The 20,157-nt window shown below is 40.8% G+C and overlaps 1 protein-coding gene across 12 annotated transcripts in view; it reads right to left on the minus strand.

Annotated features, from left to right (window-relative positions):
- Positions 1–20,157, minus strand: part of plekha6 (pleckstrin homology domain containing, family A member 6) — a 277,398-nt gene that overhangs the window by 47,802 nt on the left and 209,439 nt on the right. For all 12 annotated transcript variants that reach the window (XM_050038755.1, XM_050038763.1, XM_050038767.1 and 9 more), the window contains 6 exons: positions 16,745–16,831; positions 14,850–14,903; positions 9,100–9,171; positions 8,608–8,688; positions 7,682–7,831; positions 4,033–4,128 (listed from right to left, as the gene is read on the minus strand). In XM_050038755.1, coding sequence (XP_049894712.1) covers positions 4,033–4,128; positions 7,682–7,831; positions 8,608–8,688; positions 9,100–9,171; positions 14,850–14,903; positions 16,745–16,831 — 540 coding nt within the window. The remainder of the gene's footprint in view (positions 1–4,032; positions 4,129–7,681; positions 7,832–8,607; positions 8,689–9,099; positions 9,172–14,849; positions 14,904–16,744; positions 16,832–20,157) is intronic.

The raw sequence follows: 20,157 nt of genomic DNA on the forward strand, positions 1-20,157 counted from the left end.
CTGGCTCTATCCAACAGCACCTAGCAGTAATCCCCACTAACCCTGGCACCGTATTGTAAGAACTCCCCAGTTATAAAAAATAGAAATAAATCAAAAAGCGAGCCAAATTGTAGGTCTATCTGGTTCACAATCAAACATTTCTAGCGCTGGTGTGTTTTATTTTTTTCTCAATGCCCCTCTGCGGCTCCGTAGTACACAAACATAAAACAAAAAATAAAGAATCTGAATTTAAACTCAATTTGTCTGACTTACATTTATCTCTTTCATATCATGAATACATAGATCTATGCTTTTGATGTGATATGCAGCCTGCCTGACAACATAGGCTACAGGCCCTGGACCTGCTGCGCACAGAGGTGGAGCGGCGTTTTGATCAGGAGGGACTCCGCGTAGCTGCAGGGCGAGAGCAGGCACTTCTTGAGGCGGCTCAGGGGAAACGAGACCGGCTAATAGAGCTTAGATCGGGCCCAAAAAATCCAGCCTGACCCAGCCCGAGCCCGTGCGCGTTATGTCCGGGACGGGATTTAAATTATGATGGGATTTTAATTATGACGGGATTTTAATTATGATTTAAACCCGTCATTTTTCAATAAGTTGCCTGTTAAAATTAAGAGTATTAAACCACAATTCTTGTTATTTGAATGACAGAAATAGGATCTTAATGAATGGCACAACACGGAAGCATGATTATGTAATAAAACAGGTGTTTATTTTAGGATCCAGGTGGTGAAGGGCTGTATGCACACAATGTTCCAACAGGGGACAGCCCTCCATTCCGAAACACCGCCGTTCCGAACCAGCCCCACTCTAAAATTGATTTTCAATCAAGTTTGAGAATTGTATTGCGGAGTTTTGCACAGCGGCGATCGGATCTTTGCTCTCAAACCACAAAAAAATGTGATGGCACAACAGTCTCCTTCAGTACATTATTCTATGCTTTCTTTTAATTTTCACATTGGCTAGTCATCCTGTTTCATTTGTCTTCTGATTAAATCGGAACCGTTGAAACAAGTTGTAGGAAGCCTCTGCAAATAATTTGTTGCTGGCAGACACTCTGTGCTGCAATAAAATGGTTAATCAGCAGTGCCGTGCACTGTAGAGCCGATGCGCTGCTGGTTCTGCTGGCCTGAATAGAATATAATGTCTATAGCCTTAGAGTTGTGTACAGCCTTTATAGACTGAGCTGAGTAGTGATGCGCGGGTCGACCCGTAACCCGCGGGACCCGCAAATGGACCTGCGGGTCGGGCAGCAGTGATCGTCTGTTAAATCGGTCTGTAAATGATAGTTTGACATTATTATTATTATTACAATCATTAGGCTACTGTCACGGCATCCGAAGGTGATGATGCGTTGAGCAGGTGACAGTCCGCGGTCGTTTTCAAAATACACCTGTGTCACACGCTCCAGAAACTTGTTGAAACTTTAAACAATAATTAATTGTACAAAACGGGGGAAACAAACGTTGAAAATGGTTCCATAATTCATATTAAATTCAAAAGATAACAAAAAAACAGCTATATAAAAATATGTAAAAAAAATAAAATAAAAAAAAAGAATATTGAATACCACATTTTCATAACGAATACCTACCCATAGAAACGAATATTTGAATATCCAAATATCTGGGTACAGCCCTATCCATAAAGGGTTCAAAGTGTTCAGGTTTCATGCAAACACTGTTAAGAAATAAACTGTTTTCTTTTTTCCTCCCACGATAAAGTTCGTGATTAAATACATTATCTGACTCTTTGTCTTTCTTCACCATCTTTTTAATGAAAGAGGACGAGCTGTAACTTGCTGCAAGATACTGCTGCTTTCACAAAAACACACTGTTGCCGCTGTTGCGCAAGCTCACACTCAACTCAGGCTGTACTTCAATCCCTGATCACTATGCACCTTTAACTAGTCCCTATTATTAACTGGAGATTACACAGGTAGCCACGCCCACACGGTAACAAGCCCCAGACGCACAGCACTTTTTGGCTCCCCCACTTCTGAAATGAATCCGGCGCGCCTGGGTGAGTCCAGTGCATTTACAGAACTTTTACCCGATGATTGCTGCTATTTTAACTCCCCGCAGATGTCGGGTCGAGGAGGAGGAATAGCGACTATTTATAAGAGTCACTATAAATGTAAGCAGCTAGGTAAGATGACGTGTGCTGTCTGAGTGCCGTAAATCTTTTCGTCCTGAAAGCGACCTGGGGCGGACCCGGAGACAGTTTCCTAAAGGTATGGATATACACTATATAGAAATAGCTTATCTTCACACCGATGGTCTCATTTGCTGTTGTAGGTCACGCACAGACATCAGCAGAAACGAGAGACTTTTGCACATCCAGTTAAAAGTTCCTTGTAGTAGCTTTAACCTTGTTGACTGTCATATTTGATTTTCAGTGTCCATTTCTTCAATAAACCATGGTGTTGTAGAAGGAAGGAATTGACAAAACCCAGTGTCATTTGGTGTAACTGGTATTTTTTCATGAAAAATATGATTATATACAGGAAAATAAATGTGGAGTAAAATGTGGAATAAATGTAATCCACTTTTGCAGTGCAACACCGTGTTTTAACAAATTTTACATAATCTGTCAAGCATTTTTTAGAAAAAAGGGGTGCTTATAGGATATGTCCTGCTCATTATTGCCAAAATGCATTAAAATTTAAATATAGAAATACTTCAAAAATATCTTATTTCAATTTAATGCTTTTAAAATAAAGCTTTTTTTTTATAAGTACACGTAAATCTACTGTAGGTGGATAAAATATTTAATATTTATCATTCTTTCGTGGTTACACCATTTGACATTTTCTGGAGCATTCAGTCTCTAACTTTTGATAAAAAGTTAGAATGTACATTTTAACAAATCTGATGCATGCTTTTAAAACAATTTTTTAAGATATTTCTGAATTGCTCCTCTTGCCAACCCTTATTTGTCACTGAATCGTAAACCAAATATTCCAAATTTCAATATCCATTTGTAAACAAGCTTTACATTTTTCATTTAAAGCAACTCTTACCTTTCTAGCATTTCACACAACACAACAAAATTTGAACATCCACAGCTCCCGCCTCCCTCGAAAGTCCCAAACCCCTCCTCCTGCAACTCCACCTCCCTCCAAAGGCCTACTCCCCCTCCTCCATTACGTCCTCATTATGGTAACGTTACACTTACTCTCCGGTGGAGGTTTCTGTTAAGTGCTGTAAAGTTTAGTTGATTCAAAACACACATTAAACACACATTAAACATGGCTTAATCGAGACAATTTCAAACACAAGTACACAAATCAGCTTCGCTATGACTAGCAGCATTCACAGACAAACACAAATACAACATGCTAACGTTAGCACAAGCCTATGGCATTTAACATTGTATAAATTAGCCTAGCGGCTAGCGATCTTTCCCTCTTCTCATATAAAACAAGGGACAACAGCAACATTTAACAAAAATAATGGCACATAATTTGGCTCCATTACAGCTCACAAGATTCACCGACAAAACAACTGTCTTATACTAAACAAGTTTTCCAAGCAAATACAACATTCTAACGTTATTAGCACAAGCCTATGGCATTTTACATTGTATAAATTAGCCTAGCAACAAGCGATCTTTCCCTCTTCTCATGTAAAGTCAGGGACAACAGCAGCATTTAACAAAGATAACGGCACTCAATTTGGCTCCGTTACAACTCACAACATTCACCGACAAAGCAACTGTCACACTAAACACATTTTCCAAGCAAATACAACGTGCTACGCGAGCGGTTACGTCAGTTGGAGGCTTCCACGTGGGGAAGGCAGACAGGACGCTCGGCCTATCATTGCATTCGGTCCAAATGCAATAATTGGTCAGTGTTTTCTTAGAACCATATGAGAATGGTATAATTATAAGTTTGCATCTCTGGTGGAATTCACTTACATTTTAGTGTAGTGCATTAATAGCATTTTAACCTAAACAAAGAAAAGCATAACATTTCCAGAAAGGTAAGTGTCGCTTTAAGGATAAGGAATTATGACAAGTGTGACCCTTTACCTGTCCTCCTGCATTAAGCTGCTCCCATAGATCTCCATGAATGGCATTGGCCTCATCTTCTAATGCTTCAAACTCCATACGAGTGGTAGTTAATGCCTAGGAGAGGTACAAATAAATGCAGTTATTCTAAGAGAATGTTTCTAACACCTGTTGTTTGGATAAATTATGTCTGATTTTTAAAGAAAATTATGCCTCTCTGATATTAATGCCTTTGAATCTCATAATGAATTAAGTATAAATGAAAATGTAAGACCCAAATTAAAATGTTTCAGTGAAAATGGGTCTTTCTCTTACAACCTTACTCTTGTTTTTGTACTTGGGCCATTATTCTCCTCTGCTATCAAAACATTTTTTGTCATCAAATGCATTGCTTACGTCTGAAGATGTGGTAACACTGGCAGACAGTTTAATTACAGTTCATCCATTTATTCATTCACTCATTTTCTGTGGGGGGCTGGAGTCTATCCCAGCTATCGTTGGGCGAGAGGCAGGGTAGACCCAGGACAGGTCGCCAGACTCTCACAGGGCTGACACATAGAGACAGACGGGAACTGCCCATTGGTCCGACAGCCCATTTGTTCGACATCCCATTGTTCCGACCATATTAAACCCATTGTTCCGAAGTCCGTTCCAAAATCATCGTGATGCCCTGTGGTTAAGGTCTGGTTAGGTTTAGGCACAAAAACCACTTGGTTAGGGTTAGGAAAAGATCATGGTGTGGGTTAAAATGAAAAAGAAAGTGACCAGCACCGCGGACAGTCGGACTAATGGGATGTCGAACCAATGGGCTGTCAGACCAATGACATGGACCCGAGACAGGCAACCATTCACATTCACATTCACGGGTCCATGTCATTGGTCCGACAGCCCATTGGTCCGACATCCCATTAGTCCGACGTCCCGTTGTTCCGATATGTGATTATACTAGGCTGTACTGTATTTGTGTACCATAGAAGATCAGCAAACGCAACAAAAGTAGGCTACTGGTCGAGATACAAGTGCCATAGAGAGAAGAGAGTGAAACACCATAACCTCCTGTTATTAACTCTGGGGTCCGGGTTGTGTGGGGAGCTTTCTGCGGCGCTGAACAGCTCCCGGCGGGCGTATTTCTGCCTTGATGGTGCGCCGCGACCGGCTCTGGGTCAGCTGGGAAAGACTTGAAGCGAAGCAGGCTCACGGCTTATGTGTTGGCCAGTTCCTCTTTCATTTTAACCCACACCATGATCTTTTCCTAACCCCTAACCAAGTGGTTTTTGTGCCTAAACCTAACCAGACCTTAACCACAGGGCATCATGATGATTTCGGAACAACGGGACTTCGGAACAATGGGTTTAATATGGTCGGAACAATGGGATGTCAGACCAATGTCGGAACAATGGGCAGACCCCCACATTCACACCTATGGCCAATGTAGAGTCACCAATTAACCTAACCTGTCTGTCTTTGGATTGTGAGACAAAGCCAGACAACCTGGAAAAACACCCACACTGACACAAGGAGAACAAGCAGACTTTACACAGAAGGGCCCACACTGGCTGGTGGATTCAAAACCAAAACAATCTTGCTGTGAGGGACCACCATGCAGTGGTTAGCGCTGTCGCCTCATGGCAAGAGGGTTCTGCCGGCCTGTGTGGAGTTTACTTTTAACAAAACAAATATTCATGTTAAATGAAAATGTAAATAATACTGTCTACTGCTTGTCTACAACAACATGTTTAGATAACATGGTTGAAATAGAGACTGCAATCAGCCCTCATACACAGGTGTGTATGTGTAGCCAACAGAAGCACTTTCATACATCACATACCATTCAATCACCGGCCACTAGCAAATCGAATCATGAACAACTATTTTGGTTGTTTTGGTTCACAGGACACAACCATTGCCAACCAAGCTAACCATCACAATCCAGCGCAGTCTGAAAACACAAGCTTGCAACTTTTCAACAGCTAACTACTAGCTTGAAAAAAAAAGATATTATCTGTCTTTTGGTAGAACAGAATTGAAATTAAGTGTGGGGAGGTAGGAGGGAAGAGGAAGGGAAAGTAGGAGGGAACAGAGGAGCAGTTGAAAACTTTAGATTACTGTAAAATATTACTTTGGTAGTTTTTAACATTGACCATCAGAGGGTAGGCTACAACAAAAATACAAGTCTGTATAAAACCAAAGTATAATGGTTAGTCAAAACTTGAAATTTATTTTGATATAGCTGCTAGTACAGTACAGACAGATAGATAAATAGTGGTTGTGATCGATGTGGTCGTGCAAGTCATAGACTGGGCACAGGATTTAGATCGGGTTTGTCCTGCTTGGAGTGCATGGCGCTGAAAAAGATCTATTACAAATATTAAAAAAGTCATCAAATACTGCCGCTTTGTCAGTAATTTTGGCATGAGAGACCAATGCCAAAAGTTACCTTTTGCAACTGTATGATACGCTGCTGGGCGGCATCAGTTTGTAATTCATAACCTTTCGTGATGTTTTGATATGCCACTAATTGGCTGGACCGCACCTGTCGTGGCAGTATAGTACGCTGCCGGACAATGTAAGTTTGTAATGCAGCCAGACGAGCCGGAGTTTTATGATACATCGCCCGTCTTCTGCATTGCACCTGTCGTGGCAGTATGGTACGAAGATGGATGGTACCAGTAACAACAAAATATAAGGAGCTGGAAAGTCCCTTTTGGGCGGTTTGGAGGGGTGGTCCAACAAGCTCTGGACTTTCACCTGGAAAACTGGTGTTTGCTATTGTATGAACACAGAGGCAAACCATGATGTTTTTTTTTCGAAACCTAACCACATGCTTTTGTTGATGTCCCATCCCAGAACATCAACAGTAGTCGCAGAAGAATACCTGTTGCATAATATGTAGACATGAAAGTCCACTGACAAAGCACCAATACGTGACAACTAGGGATGAGAACATGTTAGAATTTCATATCACCTCCTGCGTCAAATATGTGGCACGAGAAAACCCACACTAATTATACCTCATGTTGCTGTATATTATTTGTAGACAACTCAATCCTGTTGTCAGTGGGTGGCACTGTGACTATGATTCAATATAGGAATGTAAACATCTTAAGGTATAAACATCTAAACTTCTCTTCTGCATGTGAAATTTGGGGCACATTGGGTTGTGTAAATTCAAGTTACAAAAGCTTCCTATGTCATGTTGAAACATTAAAATTCGCCACGCTATTGCGGAAATGGTTGGCACAGTGGTTAGCACCATGCTAACCACAGAGGTTAGCACCATGCTAACCACTGTGACAGACAAATGTTAATAAGTGTGTTGCATCAATATGTCTGTAAATGAGTGTTGCAGTTTTGCTATCAGAATTTGAAATAGCACTTAAACAGAAAGTTCCACACCAGCTGCAGTCATCTTGGCTTTTCTTTCCTTTTTATTAATTGATTTTGTTTTGTTTTGTTAAAAATGCCTCACTGGTCTTTCTCTTTACAAAGCTATCTTTATGCTCATTGAAGCGGCAAGAGGGTGCATGAGCCAAAAATGATGTTATCACATATTTTGCGTAAGGTGCAAAGGCTCCGCAAGTTATCAATCATCGTATCAAACACACACTATGATTGATAAATGTAAGACCTTGCACCTAAGTGGGTCCTGAAATTTCATGCAGTGTCTTACACTGGAGGCCTGGGAGAGCTCCCCTCTGATGTTGATGAGCTGGTTCTGCAGAGTTTCCTTTTTGAACCGTAGCTTTTCCATGGCCAAAGGCTGGTTATGGAACAGCTCCATCTCCTGATGTGTTCCCACCAACGCTTCCTCTAAGCTGTCCTGGAAACAGCAAGCATGGCAAGCCGGAAAGGAAGGGGTAATAAGCTTCACTGCCCTTTTCTCTAGACTTGTCTCAGTGACATTTTCCTTTTCATTCTTCAAGCTGCAATTGGAAAGAACTAATCGTGATTTTATCATTATACACTATATGTGATGTTAGGACATACAACACCTTTATTTAGAAATAGCTACTCAGGGTTTCTGGATTAAAAGTGCAAAGGTGTACATTAATTTTGAATGTTAACATGAAAGTGGGAGAATATTAACACAAGCTACACTATACGCTGAGTGACCAGCAAAATAGAAAGCAGGAATGCAATGCAACAGTTCACTCTGTGGTCATTTAGGATGCTGTAGATAGTGGGGTTATTGTATTGGACTGTGAGCAACAAAATATTAAAAATACCTTTCAATATAAAGAAGTCATCTTACATAGCCTAAAAAATGATTGTAAAACAGTCACCATACAAACTAACTGTATGTCCTGACAAAAACTGAACACCTTGAGTAAGGCTGTAATAATTCATGCATTGTATTAAATTTAACTGTTAGGGGTTTTTATTTTTTTGGCCAATGAGTTCATGTCTTTACACATGGTAAGATACCCTTTATGGGTTTTCTTCAAAATAATAGATCTTTACATCTGGTGAAAAGTGTTAAAGGCTAGGATAACATCAAAGCTTCACTTATTAAAACAGCACAAATTTGGTTAGCGTCACAATACAAAACATTTCTTCAACACATGGTATAATAATGTGAAACCAATGCAGGTCTACCTTGTCCATTCTTAGTCTGTGGACAACAGCCTCATGGTCTTTCAAAATTCGGTTCTGCTCACACAGCCGGCCCAAGAGTTTCTGTATCAGACAGGGCAATGGGTGGTTGCCACATAGGGAGACACAGGGAGAAAACATAAAAGGGTGAGACAGAGTTTGTGTGTAAATACATGCTTAGAGTGTAGGGCCAAAAGTATATAAACACTAGGGCCAAGATGTTCAAAAAATCTGGAAAATCTGGATCACCATGAATCAGATTTGGAAATCCCCTGTTTTGCTTTCCAGTGCTCTAAACTGGACTACATATCACATTGTAGGCTTCTGATATGAAAAGACCAACAGATGGAATAGTTCATTCAATATGGATGAGGGCTGAACATAATTAACATACTTTTGGCCATGTAGTGCATTAAAAAAAATAAACAAAAAAAAATGTGAATTGTCTGGGTGTAAGGGTGTGTTTGTATGTTTGATAAATTCAGTGTCTCTTACACTGGTTTCAATCTCATTGAGCTTCAGTGTGGGATGTAGCTCTCTGCTGTATACATCATGGAAAGGAGGCACCTGTGAAAACAAACAGGAAAGCAAAGGTTCGGCTTTTACATTCTGTTCTTTATTCTGAGGAATGTAAAGCATTTATTTGGAAAGTCATTAAGATCAATATATCTGTTGGTAGAGAAAATGCTGATTTCCCTGCCACACAGAAATTGTGATGGAGTCAGAAGAACTCCATGAAACAATTCTTTAGGCTGATAAAAACATGTTGGCATACTGATAATGCAGACCCGCACATTCCCTAATTTGTAAACTTCACAAAAGCTCTTTGGTTTATGTGTCAGAATGAAGAACTAAGCTGAAATATGTCATGTTAAATCTTGGGAATGTGGCTATAAATAACTTAACAGGGAAAAACTGTTCCCTCTCCAGCTACCCCAGCACCTTTCCACCACACCATAATTATTACATCTACATTTACAACATGTCCACCTAAGATCTGTGACAGAATGAGAACAAGATGAAGGGAACAGAATGTTGTATAACTCCTGAAGAGGGTTCTAAATTGATTGGAAAAACTATGTAAAACTATGCTGTAAGTTCAAAGAGGTCAACAAGACTGTACAAGAAAAGGTGAGTTTGTTTTAGCAGGAGGAGATCTACAAGCATGCAGGACTGCCTTTGAGGAGACTATGGCCTCTGGTTTCACAGACCGGGCGAGGCGGAGGCGCAGCGCACCTGTGTTTCGCCAACTAGGTGTGGCCAGGCGGATTTTGCAAGTTTGGCACACAGTGCGCGCTGGCGCAGCTACTCCTCTTTCCCACCTCCTCCCTCCTACCTGCGCAAGTCGGAAAGAGGGAGGAGAGAAGGCGTGGAGTGGGTTTTACACACATCACACCAATCAAATGAGCGTAATGAATAATGAGAGTTTACTCAATTCGCCATGGCAGAAGAGAGCAGTAGCGTCAGACGGCCAAATTTCTCTCAGGAGGAAACTGATGTTTTGGTCCAGGAGGTCCAAGCTCGCAGTGTCCGAATATACGGAACTGCGAGCAGACCTCCACGGGCTGATGATGCAAAGGTAGCCTGGGAGGAGGTCACCACAATTGTAAATCAATGTTGCGTTTCTCTCGTGTGCGCGCGCTCTCTCTTTCTCTCTCGCAGTCTCACTCTGTTTCTTTTCTTTTGACTTTTCTAAGATGACAGATGCTGAATATATACTCCCTATCTGATGCTGTGGCTGTTTGTGGTTGGCTGAGAGGGATGTGAACTCATTAGTTTGCAGCTGTGTTAATCAAATCAGGTTGGGTTTCCACTAAGCGTGCCAAACGGTGCCAATCCCCTTTGATCTGACATCAGATGTGACGGGACAGTCGATACAGAGATACATTTATGTGCTGATTGCAGATAGTTGCATTGAATAGTGTTTTTTGTGGGTATTTATTGCATCCTTAATGTGCCTGACATTCTGGAAACCTGCCTGTGAGGTTTTGGTGACGTCAGTCGGTCAGCCAAACTTCCCTTACACCGGCTGTGCTCCGCCTGCGTTGACAGTAGACCTGGTTTCAGCTGGCGAGCTTTTAGCGCACCTTCGGCGAAGCCTTTTGGCAAGAAATTGTCACTGCGCCAAGCTGGATCTGTCGACACCTGCCCCTGCTGCGCCGCCACACCCATCTCAGCGCACCTCGGTCTGCCAAACTACCAAACTGAGCACGCCTCGGGTTGCACTGCTCAAAACTAGCTCTGCGCGGGGTTCGCCACCCTGCACCACCCTGCGCCACCCTTCGCCGCGCCGGGAAACTAGAGCCCACTGTCTTAAGTGTGCATGTTATCTCTGTGTAAGACCATAAAGGCATGCAAACAAAAATGGGATGCAGCCAGGAGGAGGCTTTGATGGCACGCTAGATGTTTGTTTGAAGTGTACAGAAGCCCTTAAGTCAAGTTTTCACAGCTACCAATGCTGCAGCTTTTTATCTTATCTTCCTGATAATACATAGTCATTAAATTAAAAAAAGTCTAATTTTTATGATCTATTATCTAACTTTTCGTCATTTATTATAGTTTAAGGACCTTTTAGCCCAGATCAGTGTCTGGCTGCAGAGGTCTCTGCCAGGCTGGGTGTGGCCTAACTCCACCAATCAGATGGTTTAAGGTTTCGGTTAGATATGACTGAACTGTAGGTTTAGGGTCTTAGAAAGGAGTGATGGCAAAGAACATACGATACATCTGTTTGACTGTGAGTGACAGTATGGACCACATGCAGACAAGACAAGACAAGGACTGAAGAAAAGAGAGGCAGGCTTGGGTAGGTATGAAATATCTGGTCTATTAGTGGCTAGGAAGGAGGACTATATTAAGGCCCTGACACACCAAGCCGACGGTAGGCCGTCGACCAAAGTCGGGCTGTCGGTGAGCGTCTGTCGGCCTAGTTTTTGCGGTGTGTCCCGCACCATCGGCACTTCTGCGTCGGCGTCAGCGGCTTTTCGGCCGATTGAGCATGTTGAATCGGCAACGGAGCTAGTCGGTGAGAGAGATCACTCTGATTGGGTGTTCAGGTTTTATTTCCTCGCCCCTGTAGTGAGTGAATCTGCCTGTAGTGAAACCGGGGCTAACCGGTGCTTCCTCCTCAGGCTCCACTTCACTCAGCTGCCCACAGACCCGCTGCTTCTTCCCACTTTAACCTGAATAACAAACCGGAGCTAGCTGGGAGCGGCTAGCAGAGCGTTAGCCTCAGCATGACCGGAGGGAAGCACCCAGTTAGCCTCCACTAGCCTCTGAGCAAGCCCCGGCTGTCTGTTAGAATCCAACCTGAGCACCGAGCCCTGGTTTGTTATTCAGATTAAAGTGGGAAGAAGCAGTGGGTTTATCGGGCAGCTGAGTGAAGTGGAGCCTGCGGAGGAAACACCGGGACCATCTGGATGTAATAGTCCGTGGAGATGCTCCGGTGCTTGGCTACACAGATAGGGAAACCCCTCGGCTGTCAGGATGTACCGCTCTCTCACTCCGCTCTCTCACGCCATTGGATGTAGTCAGTGTAGTGTGTTCAAATGCAACTGACACAGGGCGACGTGAGGAGACGTAGATGACGCAACAGTTGGCTTTTGTCACCGCTAGTTCTTTGATGTCGGTTTGGTGTGTCTGCACTTTTAGACTTAACTGGACGAGCCAACACTGGCTTGGAAATCCCCAAATGAGTTCCAAAGTCAAAAAGGCACTTCAGAGCCCAGTTGGACAGTTGGTAATCTGATCAGATTTCAAATTTCAGATTGGATCAAATCTTGAAAATGGGTAGATCAAAAGATAGAAGGGATTCTGAAATTGGATTAGATCACATAATCTAGTTTTGGCTTTGATCTGAATCAAACTTTTAGTATGTGTTTTCAAACTTAGTAGTAGGATTGGAATATCTTTAAACAAACAAACCAACAAACAAAAACGGGCTTCTACTGATCCCAGCAGAAGGCTGGACTCAGGGTGGTTTTCAGGATTAGAATGTAGTAAAACGTTAAATCAGTCAAATCTATACATTTATTCATATTTTGCACTTGCTTTGTTGAACTATTACAGTGAGTAAGTTCTACATTATTACATTGAATTTCTCCTCAGGGGGATTAATAAAGGAAATAAACTTAAACTTATAAACTTAAACTTAAATTAGGCTACCTACAGTAAGCCTTTCAGTACAGTAGTAAAATTAACAAACAAATAAATGAATACATGATTATGCCCCCATAAAATAACACCCCAAATAGCTGTCAATATCTAACAACAGATACTTTTATTACTTAAATTTTATTTATAATTTATCACTTTATGTTAATTATGACACAGTCAAAAGGAGTTTATACCAACTGCATCCTGTTGCATGCTGTTTTCTGTCTCTTCAAATGTAACACTTAAGTGACTCCATGCTGACTATTCTACCTGTTGTTCTCTACAGAGCTAGTAGTCCATATTGAGATAGGTCATCCCATTTAGAGCACTACTTATTCGGATTTGGTCTTCTTGAAAAGTTTGTCTCTGGGTTGGGATGATCCAATCAACAATCCAATCACTTCTTTGAAGAGACAGAAAATGGCATGGAGGATGCAGTTGTTAGAAATTACTTTTAACTGTGTCATTGTTATCAATATAAAGGGATGAATTAAAGTTAAAATAATTAATCAAAAGTTGCAGGTGGAGTAGACCATTCTGGGATATGGACTGAACTACAAGCCAAAAGGGTCTGTATTTGATGACCTGGGAATGAGACACCATTGAGTTCTGTTTGATATTGACACCTATGTATGGGATTATTTTATGGAGACTGAACTGGGTCCAGTTGCTCAGAAGAAACCTTCAGTACGTGTTTTACTCCAAGTTACAATCTTGAGGATCACCATTTCATTCTCTTTGGCGGCACTTATGGTGATAAACTGTAATTGCAGTGTGTTGGCAGACTAAGGCTTGAAACCAGGCTGGTGAATTTATTCATATCACCTTGTTTAATGAGTCCTCCAGCTGGTGAGATAGATAGGGATATCACAGCATGTATGTATTTATGTTTTGGTGTGTGTTAATGTCGCCACAGACACCCAGACAGTAATACTGCAAATACTTTCATCAGTGGGCCATCATTGTGTGACCTCATTTGGTGATAGATAATGACTTAGCAGTCATTTAAATAATTTTTTTGAGATAATTATTTTTATTTTAACTTATCACTTCATATTAATTCCAATGGCACAGTTAAAAGTAGTTTTTAAAAAAACAATTTTATTCCCATAAAATAATCCCCAAATAACTGTCAATATCTAACAAATGTCATTTAAAGTTGCAATATCTAAGATCTCCATTTCGTGTGAATGTCACCACAGCCACCCAGACAATAATCCTGCAAATACTTTCATCAGGGTGCCACCACTGTGTAACTTTATTTGGTGATGGATAGTAACTTAGCAGACATTCAGTTAAACAACCTTTTTGAGCTAATTATTTTCATTCTATTTTACTTTCACAATTCATATTGAGTCCAATGGCACAGTTAAAAGTAGTTTCTAACAATTGCATCCCTAACGTTTTGTGCACTGCTTAAAAAAAAACAACAACACTTAAAGTAACCCTACACTAGCTATTCTCCCTGTTTGTCTTTACATAGCAGAGGCCTACAATGTGTAATCCTGTTTAGAGCACTGGTTATCCACATCTGGTAACCTTGAAAAGGCTGTATCTGGATCAGAGGGATCCAATCCAATGTTGCTATAAAAAAGGGCACAAAACCAGGATGGTAAGCAAACATGGAATTTCTGAATCTGAAGCCTACAATGTGATGTGTAGTCCTATCTAAATAAGTCTACATATCACATTGTAACTCATGGTTATCCAGATTTGGTAACCTTAAAAAAGTTTGTAACTCGATCAGGGTGATCCAATCCCATGTTGCTTTGAAAAGCCATCACAAAAGTAAAATTGATTCGCTGATTTTTTTTTTTTTTTTTTTTTTTAAAATAGGCGTGAAGATTCAGATCAGATTACAAAGACCAGACAGCAGTCTGATTGGATCAAAACTGGAACTCTGTTAGAGTGAGCTAATATTATTTTTTTTTAAAGCAAACTTACAAAGAGCATCTTTTGGAAGGAAATAAGAAAGAATGAGACTGTAATAGGGAATAAGGGAGCAAAGAATCCTCAGGCACTGAAAATGTCGTCACTGACTGGATGTGTTTAAATATGTAATGACAAACAATATTGTGTGCTTGTCCTCTTACCTGTTGGTCTAAGTAATTCAGGTTGCGCTGGAGCTGAAGGTCTATTATGTCCTCCTGAGCCAAGCAGCAGCAACAGCAACACACAGACACATAACAGATAGAAGGCTTTCAGATAGGTCAGTAGCAAAGCAAAGCACCACAGCCAGTCTGCCAAACACACTGAAGGTCTGCAGCTCCTGGCCAATCATCAACTGTGACACTTTTAACAGAATTAAATAGATGTTAATGTCCTGGCACTTGGCACTAAAAGCTGCTCATTTCACTGTTCTTAGATGAGTGACCTTTGACCTCTTCCCACGATTCCCTGAAAGGTTTTGCTCTGGTGCTCACAGACGGCTGATGTTGTTTTGCTATTTTTGCTGTTTTTTTCAGTCTCATGACCATGTTTATTGTTTCACTGCTGTACTGTTCCCCAAGGCTGTCACATGTGATGTCATGATGATGTCATACTGCGTCTTCCTTTCAAGAGAGTCTTGTCTGTAGGTGGAACACCTCTGTCATACTCAATTCAATTTCTTATTCATATGTGCTGCTATTAATCATTAATGACCTATTTTTCTGTTAATGTTCTTTTTCTCAATAAAAAAGATCTTGTCTTTAAAGGAAATGGCCACTATAGAAGTACTTACTGACCCTCATGCCGACATTAAGTCCAGTGTAGTTTTTAATCCACAAAACTCGTTCGGGGTATCGGAAGTTGCCATGTAAACACAGCAGCCTGCAGGGCAGGCTAACTGAGAAATTATGCTATAAAAGTGGAGTAAATTACGTCTTGTTGTTCCAGCTAGCTGTTATCCTCCGATACCCCGAACAAGTTTTGTGGATTAAAAACTACACTGGACTTCTTGTCGGCATGAGGGTCAGTAAGTATTGTCTGTATTTTCATTATAAAGTGGCCATTTCCTTTAAGGTGTACCAGCAGAAATGTTAAAGTGTTGACTGGTTTATAAGTTTGTGCTGACTCCTTGTGACGTGAAGACTCTGTTCAGATGTTCTGAGAGTCACACAAGGGTCATATGGTCTCTGTTGATTAAGTAGTGTCCATTCTGTCCAGTCAGGTCTTAAGACAATCATCATCTATTTTGTACCTTTTGGACCAGAGTGCCTGTCTGACCCTCTGTACCCCCCTCTATTATTGGTCTGTGTGGGAGAGTTTCCCTTTATATGTTGTGTTGGATAAGGTGACTTTGGTCATGTGATGACAACTGAACACACCATAGATTTTGGGTGAAAATGTGTGTGTCCTTGATGCTTAACAAAAGCACTGAATAAAACACTGGCAAACCCAATTTTTTGGCTCCTAGGCTGCTTTCTCTTTATTGCTTTTACACCGATGCACTGCAGTGTTTCTTGGCACATTACTACCATTAGCTGGAAGAAATGCCTGGCCATAGTTTTTGTTTGGTTGTTTGTTTGTTTGTTTACTGGCAAAATTAAACATGCAACATCACATTTATCATATTTCCTCTTTAATCAGGTGGCCTGATGCTTACAAAACTTCATGGGGCTGCTTGAAAGTCTTACACTGATAATGAGTTGCATTGGTAGAGCCCATGGCGGTTAGCGCTCTCTGTAATTATGTCATGTTTCTCTCATGTGTAAAACACACATACAAACATAGACTTATACACATATGCACACCAGAGCGGTCCTTGTACCATGTCAGGGACAGGACAGCAGAGGGGAGTAGAAGAAAGGAGAGTCAGAAAAAAAGGTCCAGACGGGGAGTGATGCGTGCAGACAGATGTGCAGAAGAAACCCCAAAGCAAAGCTACACATAGCACTGCATTAAGTGCCACAGCTACTGTAGACTGTGCCTACCATCAGATGACTTCTTGTGTGATTTTATATGTTATCCAGTAGATTGATATGTTTTGCACATTAGTGGCACATACCATTTTATTGTGGAACGAAGGGGATACAGGGTAGTTGTAGTGGAATAATCCTTGGCTTAAGGACCTTCTATCACCGGGATAGTCATACTGAAGGAGGGAGGGAAGGTAATAAGGAAAGAGTCAGGGCAGAATGGAGGCAAGAATTAATTCAAGTTGTTAGATTAGAGTAAGATGAATATGATTACAACGTATGAAAACAAAACATAAATCTCTCATAATTCCTGTTGAGTTTCTACAAATCTCTACTGCTAAAGGTCATTTACAGTTGTTTCCGTCTTATCAAGACTTCACTTGAAACCTTAATGACACTTTTTGTTTAATTTTTTTTTTTTTTTTTTTTTTACCAATAATCAAACCTGCATTTAATCTAATTATCAGGGAAAACATGAGATTATGGAAGCACATTGCATTCACTGGATAAAAAAAAAAAATAGACAAAAAATTAGACGTAATTACGAGATCAGAATCTCATAATTACGAGATAAGGATCTCGTAATTATGAGAAAAGATCTCGTAATTACGAGATAAGGATCTCGTAATTATGAGATCAGGAAAGGTGCCACATTAGCCACTGCTTCGCTCAGAACCACATACTGCACATCCACGAAGGGGGGTCGGAACTACTGTAACCAGCTGCCACTCGGGTGGTGCCATCTTGACTATATCCCATATCTTTATTATAATGTGTAGTATATATTGGAAATTACGACGGCGTATTACACTAAGCAAGGACAACAGTGCGCACCGTATATATTTTGATCTATTTCATACTTCAGATTTATATTGTTTGGTGTTAACTGGTGACAGAAAAGAATGAATTTCATTCTGCAGGGAAACGCCTGTCCTTACTGTGCATATTGAATCTTGAATCTATGTTTTATGAAGACCCTGTGTGCGCTCAGAGCTGTGGCACAAGTTACGCACTGAAATCTGGCGGAAGAAAAATAATAATAAGACGAAAAATAAGTAGGCTGTGTGTGACATGCGCTGATGAAATGGTGGGTGATCGATGTGCCTGACATCGATTGATTTAGTTTCAGCACCACGGTAGTGGCCAGCTCCTGTTAAGATATAAACAGAATGAAAGCGGACAAGGTAATTACAGAACTTATCTTGAGAAATAGCTTTTCAATTCGGGGCTCAACAATAACGATTGCCCGATTGCCCGGGGCAAGTAAAACTCAAGGTCGGGCATGTAAACTAACAACTCATTTGCCCGATTGGGCAAGTTGCTAAAAGTAGTAAAAGTTAATAACTAATTGATAAAATAAATGTATTTTAAAACGTGCTCCTTCGGCTCTGATGCAGCGGTTTTTCTGCCTGAAGTCACAGGCACACGCTGTGTAACAATGTCCTGCCCATAGCCCCCATTGATATTATTTTGCGCAACGGACACTTCATATAATAACATAACAATATACTATTTATGGTGTTATGTCATCGTGTCATTTCTGTCTCTACATGGTCACGCGTTAACAATTCTCCTCTGCTCTCTGTATCGCGCATGGTGGAGTTCCGCCACATACACAGGTGAGCACGCTAGAGTGTGGCTCGGGTCGCATTTTCCTGACCAAACCTGACCCCAAGCCCGGTGCAGTTTGTCAGCTGACAAAGTTACTGAAATGGACAGTGTGTAAATAACCATAAACAGACTGCTGTTACGCACAGACAAACACGGCACTCATGCTGAGCTTGTGTTGAGTTCAGGCGTTGTCACGTAAATAACAATTTCAAGCACTTAAATAGGTCATAGCACAAAACAGCAGCATGTCAAGTGACTTTTTACTTTTATTATATTCAATACAATTGTATGTTCCTAAATCTTGAGACACCTCATATGTAAGCTAGACAGACATTTCACCTGCTCATATTGTGCACACATGTACTGTATGTACTTAGCCCTAAAGAGCCCTTCTGGTAGCCTACCAGTAGATACAAAGAAACATCCCAGCAGGCTGTGCTTTGCAAGCATACAAAAAAGTTTCACGCATGTGAAAATTATTTTTTCATGCGTGTGCTTCACCTCCGCTGCTACAACTCCATCCTAGGGGAAACACTGTTAGTGTGCGTTTTGTGCAACACGTGGATGTGGTAGTCTACTGGTAGAGTAGAGAGAGAGCTAAGTAGCGTTGAAGTAGAGTAGAGCAGGGCAGAGAGATGGAAGCAAAATATATTAAACCTGGTGTTAATACAGCAGAACTGGAGAGGGGGGGGGGGACATAAATAGAGGTGGGCATGGCTCAAGTAGGGTGCAAAATTACAACGGAGAATGATTGACAAATTTTTCACTTTAAGCCCTGACATTGTCATATTTGTGTAGGAATTAAGCTACAATACATGACATATGTTGTTTTAATTAATAAATACAGTGTGAATAAAGATTACATAACATAAAAATAACTGCAGTCTTTGTTAATTGATAGCCACTTAAATTAAACAATTTTTATAGGGCAAGAAAAAAACCTTAGCGTTGAACCCTGAAATTGAATCAGAGATTAAATGCATTTTCAATAGAGGCAACTTTTTAAATTAGGCTATTGCTTTCTTTTCACTGTCTGCATCCATTTAAGATTTTACTTGAGATCGCTCTTTAAGAAACTTTTAACAGGAGCTGGCCACTACCGCGGTGCTGAAACTAAATCAATCTATGTCAGGCATCGATCACCCACCACTTCATCAGCGCATAAGTCACACACAGCCTACTTATTTTTCGTCTTATTATTTTTCTTCCGCCAGATTTCGGTGTGTAACTTGTGCCACAGCTCTGAGCGCACACAGGGTCTTCATAAAACATAGATTCAAGATTCAATATGCACAGTAAGGACACACGTTTCCATGCAGAATGAAATTCGTTCTTTTCTGTCACCAATTAACGCCAAACAATATAAATCTGAAGTATAAAATAGATCAAAATATATACGGCGCGCACTGTTTTAATAGGTGATATCAGCTAAATTGGGCCACTTTTTGGTTAATCACTTGGGAAACTAAGAAAAAACAATGTATGACATTTGATTGTGTTCCTATGATTAATAATGACTCTTTTTAATATTTTTGTGTTGAATTTATGTAATAAAATATAATTGTTAAGATCCTACAGCTGTTGAAACATCAGCTGTCCCCCATTTTTGAGATGCGCAGTGTTCAGGTAAAATGGGCCACCTGATCAGCTAAAATGGGCCACTCAAACTGCAAAGTGAAATAGTAATTTTTCATAATATAATCAAATTATCCTGTATTCGTCTAAGGCTCCCCTCATCCTCTCCTCTACCCGCTGGTTGTACTTGCCACTTCCCTTATAGACATTCTTTCTTTTTCCTCTCTCTTCCTTTCTCCTCATCTAATTTCCTCTCTTCCTTTCTCCTCCTCTCCTTTCCTCTCTTCCTTTCTCCTCCTCTCCTTTCCTCTCTCTT

Source organism: Epinephelus moara, chromosome 24 (assembly GCF_006386435.1).
Source record: "Epinephelus moara isolate mb chromosome 24, YSFRI_EMoa_1.0, whole genome shotgun sequence".
Lineage (NCBI taxonomy): Eukaryota > Metazoa > Chordata > Actinopteri > Perciformes > Serranidae > Epinephelus > Epinephelus moara.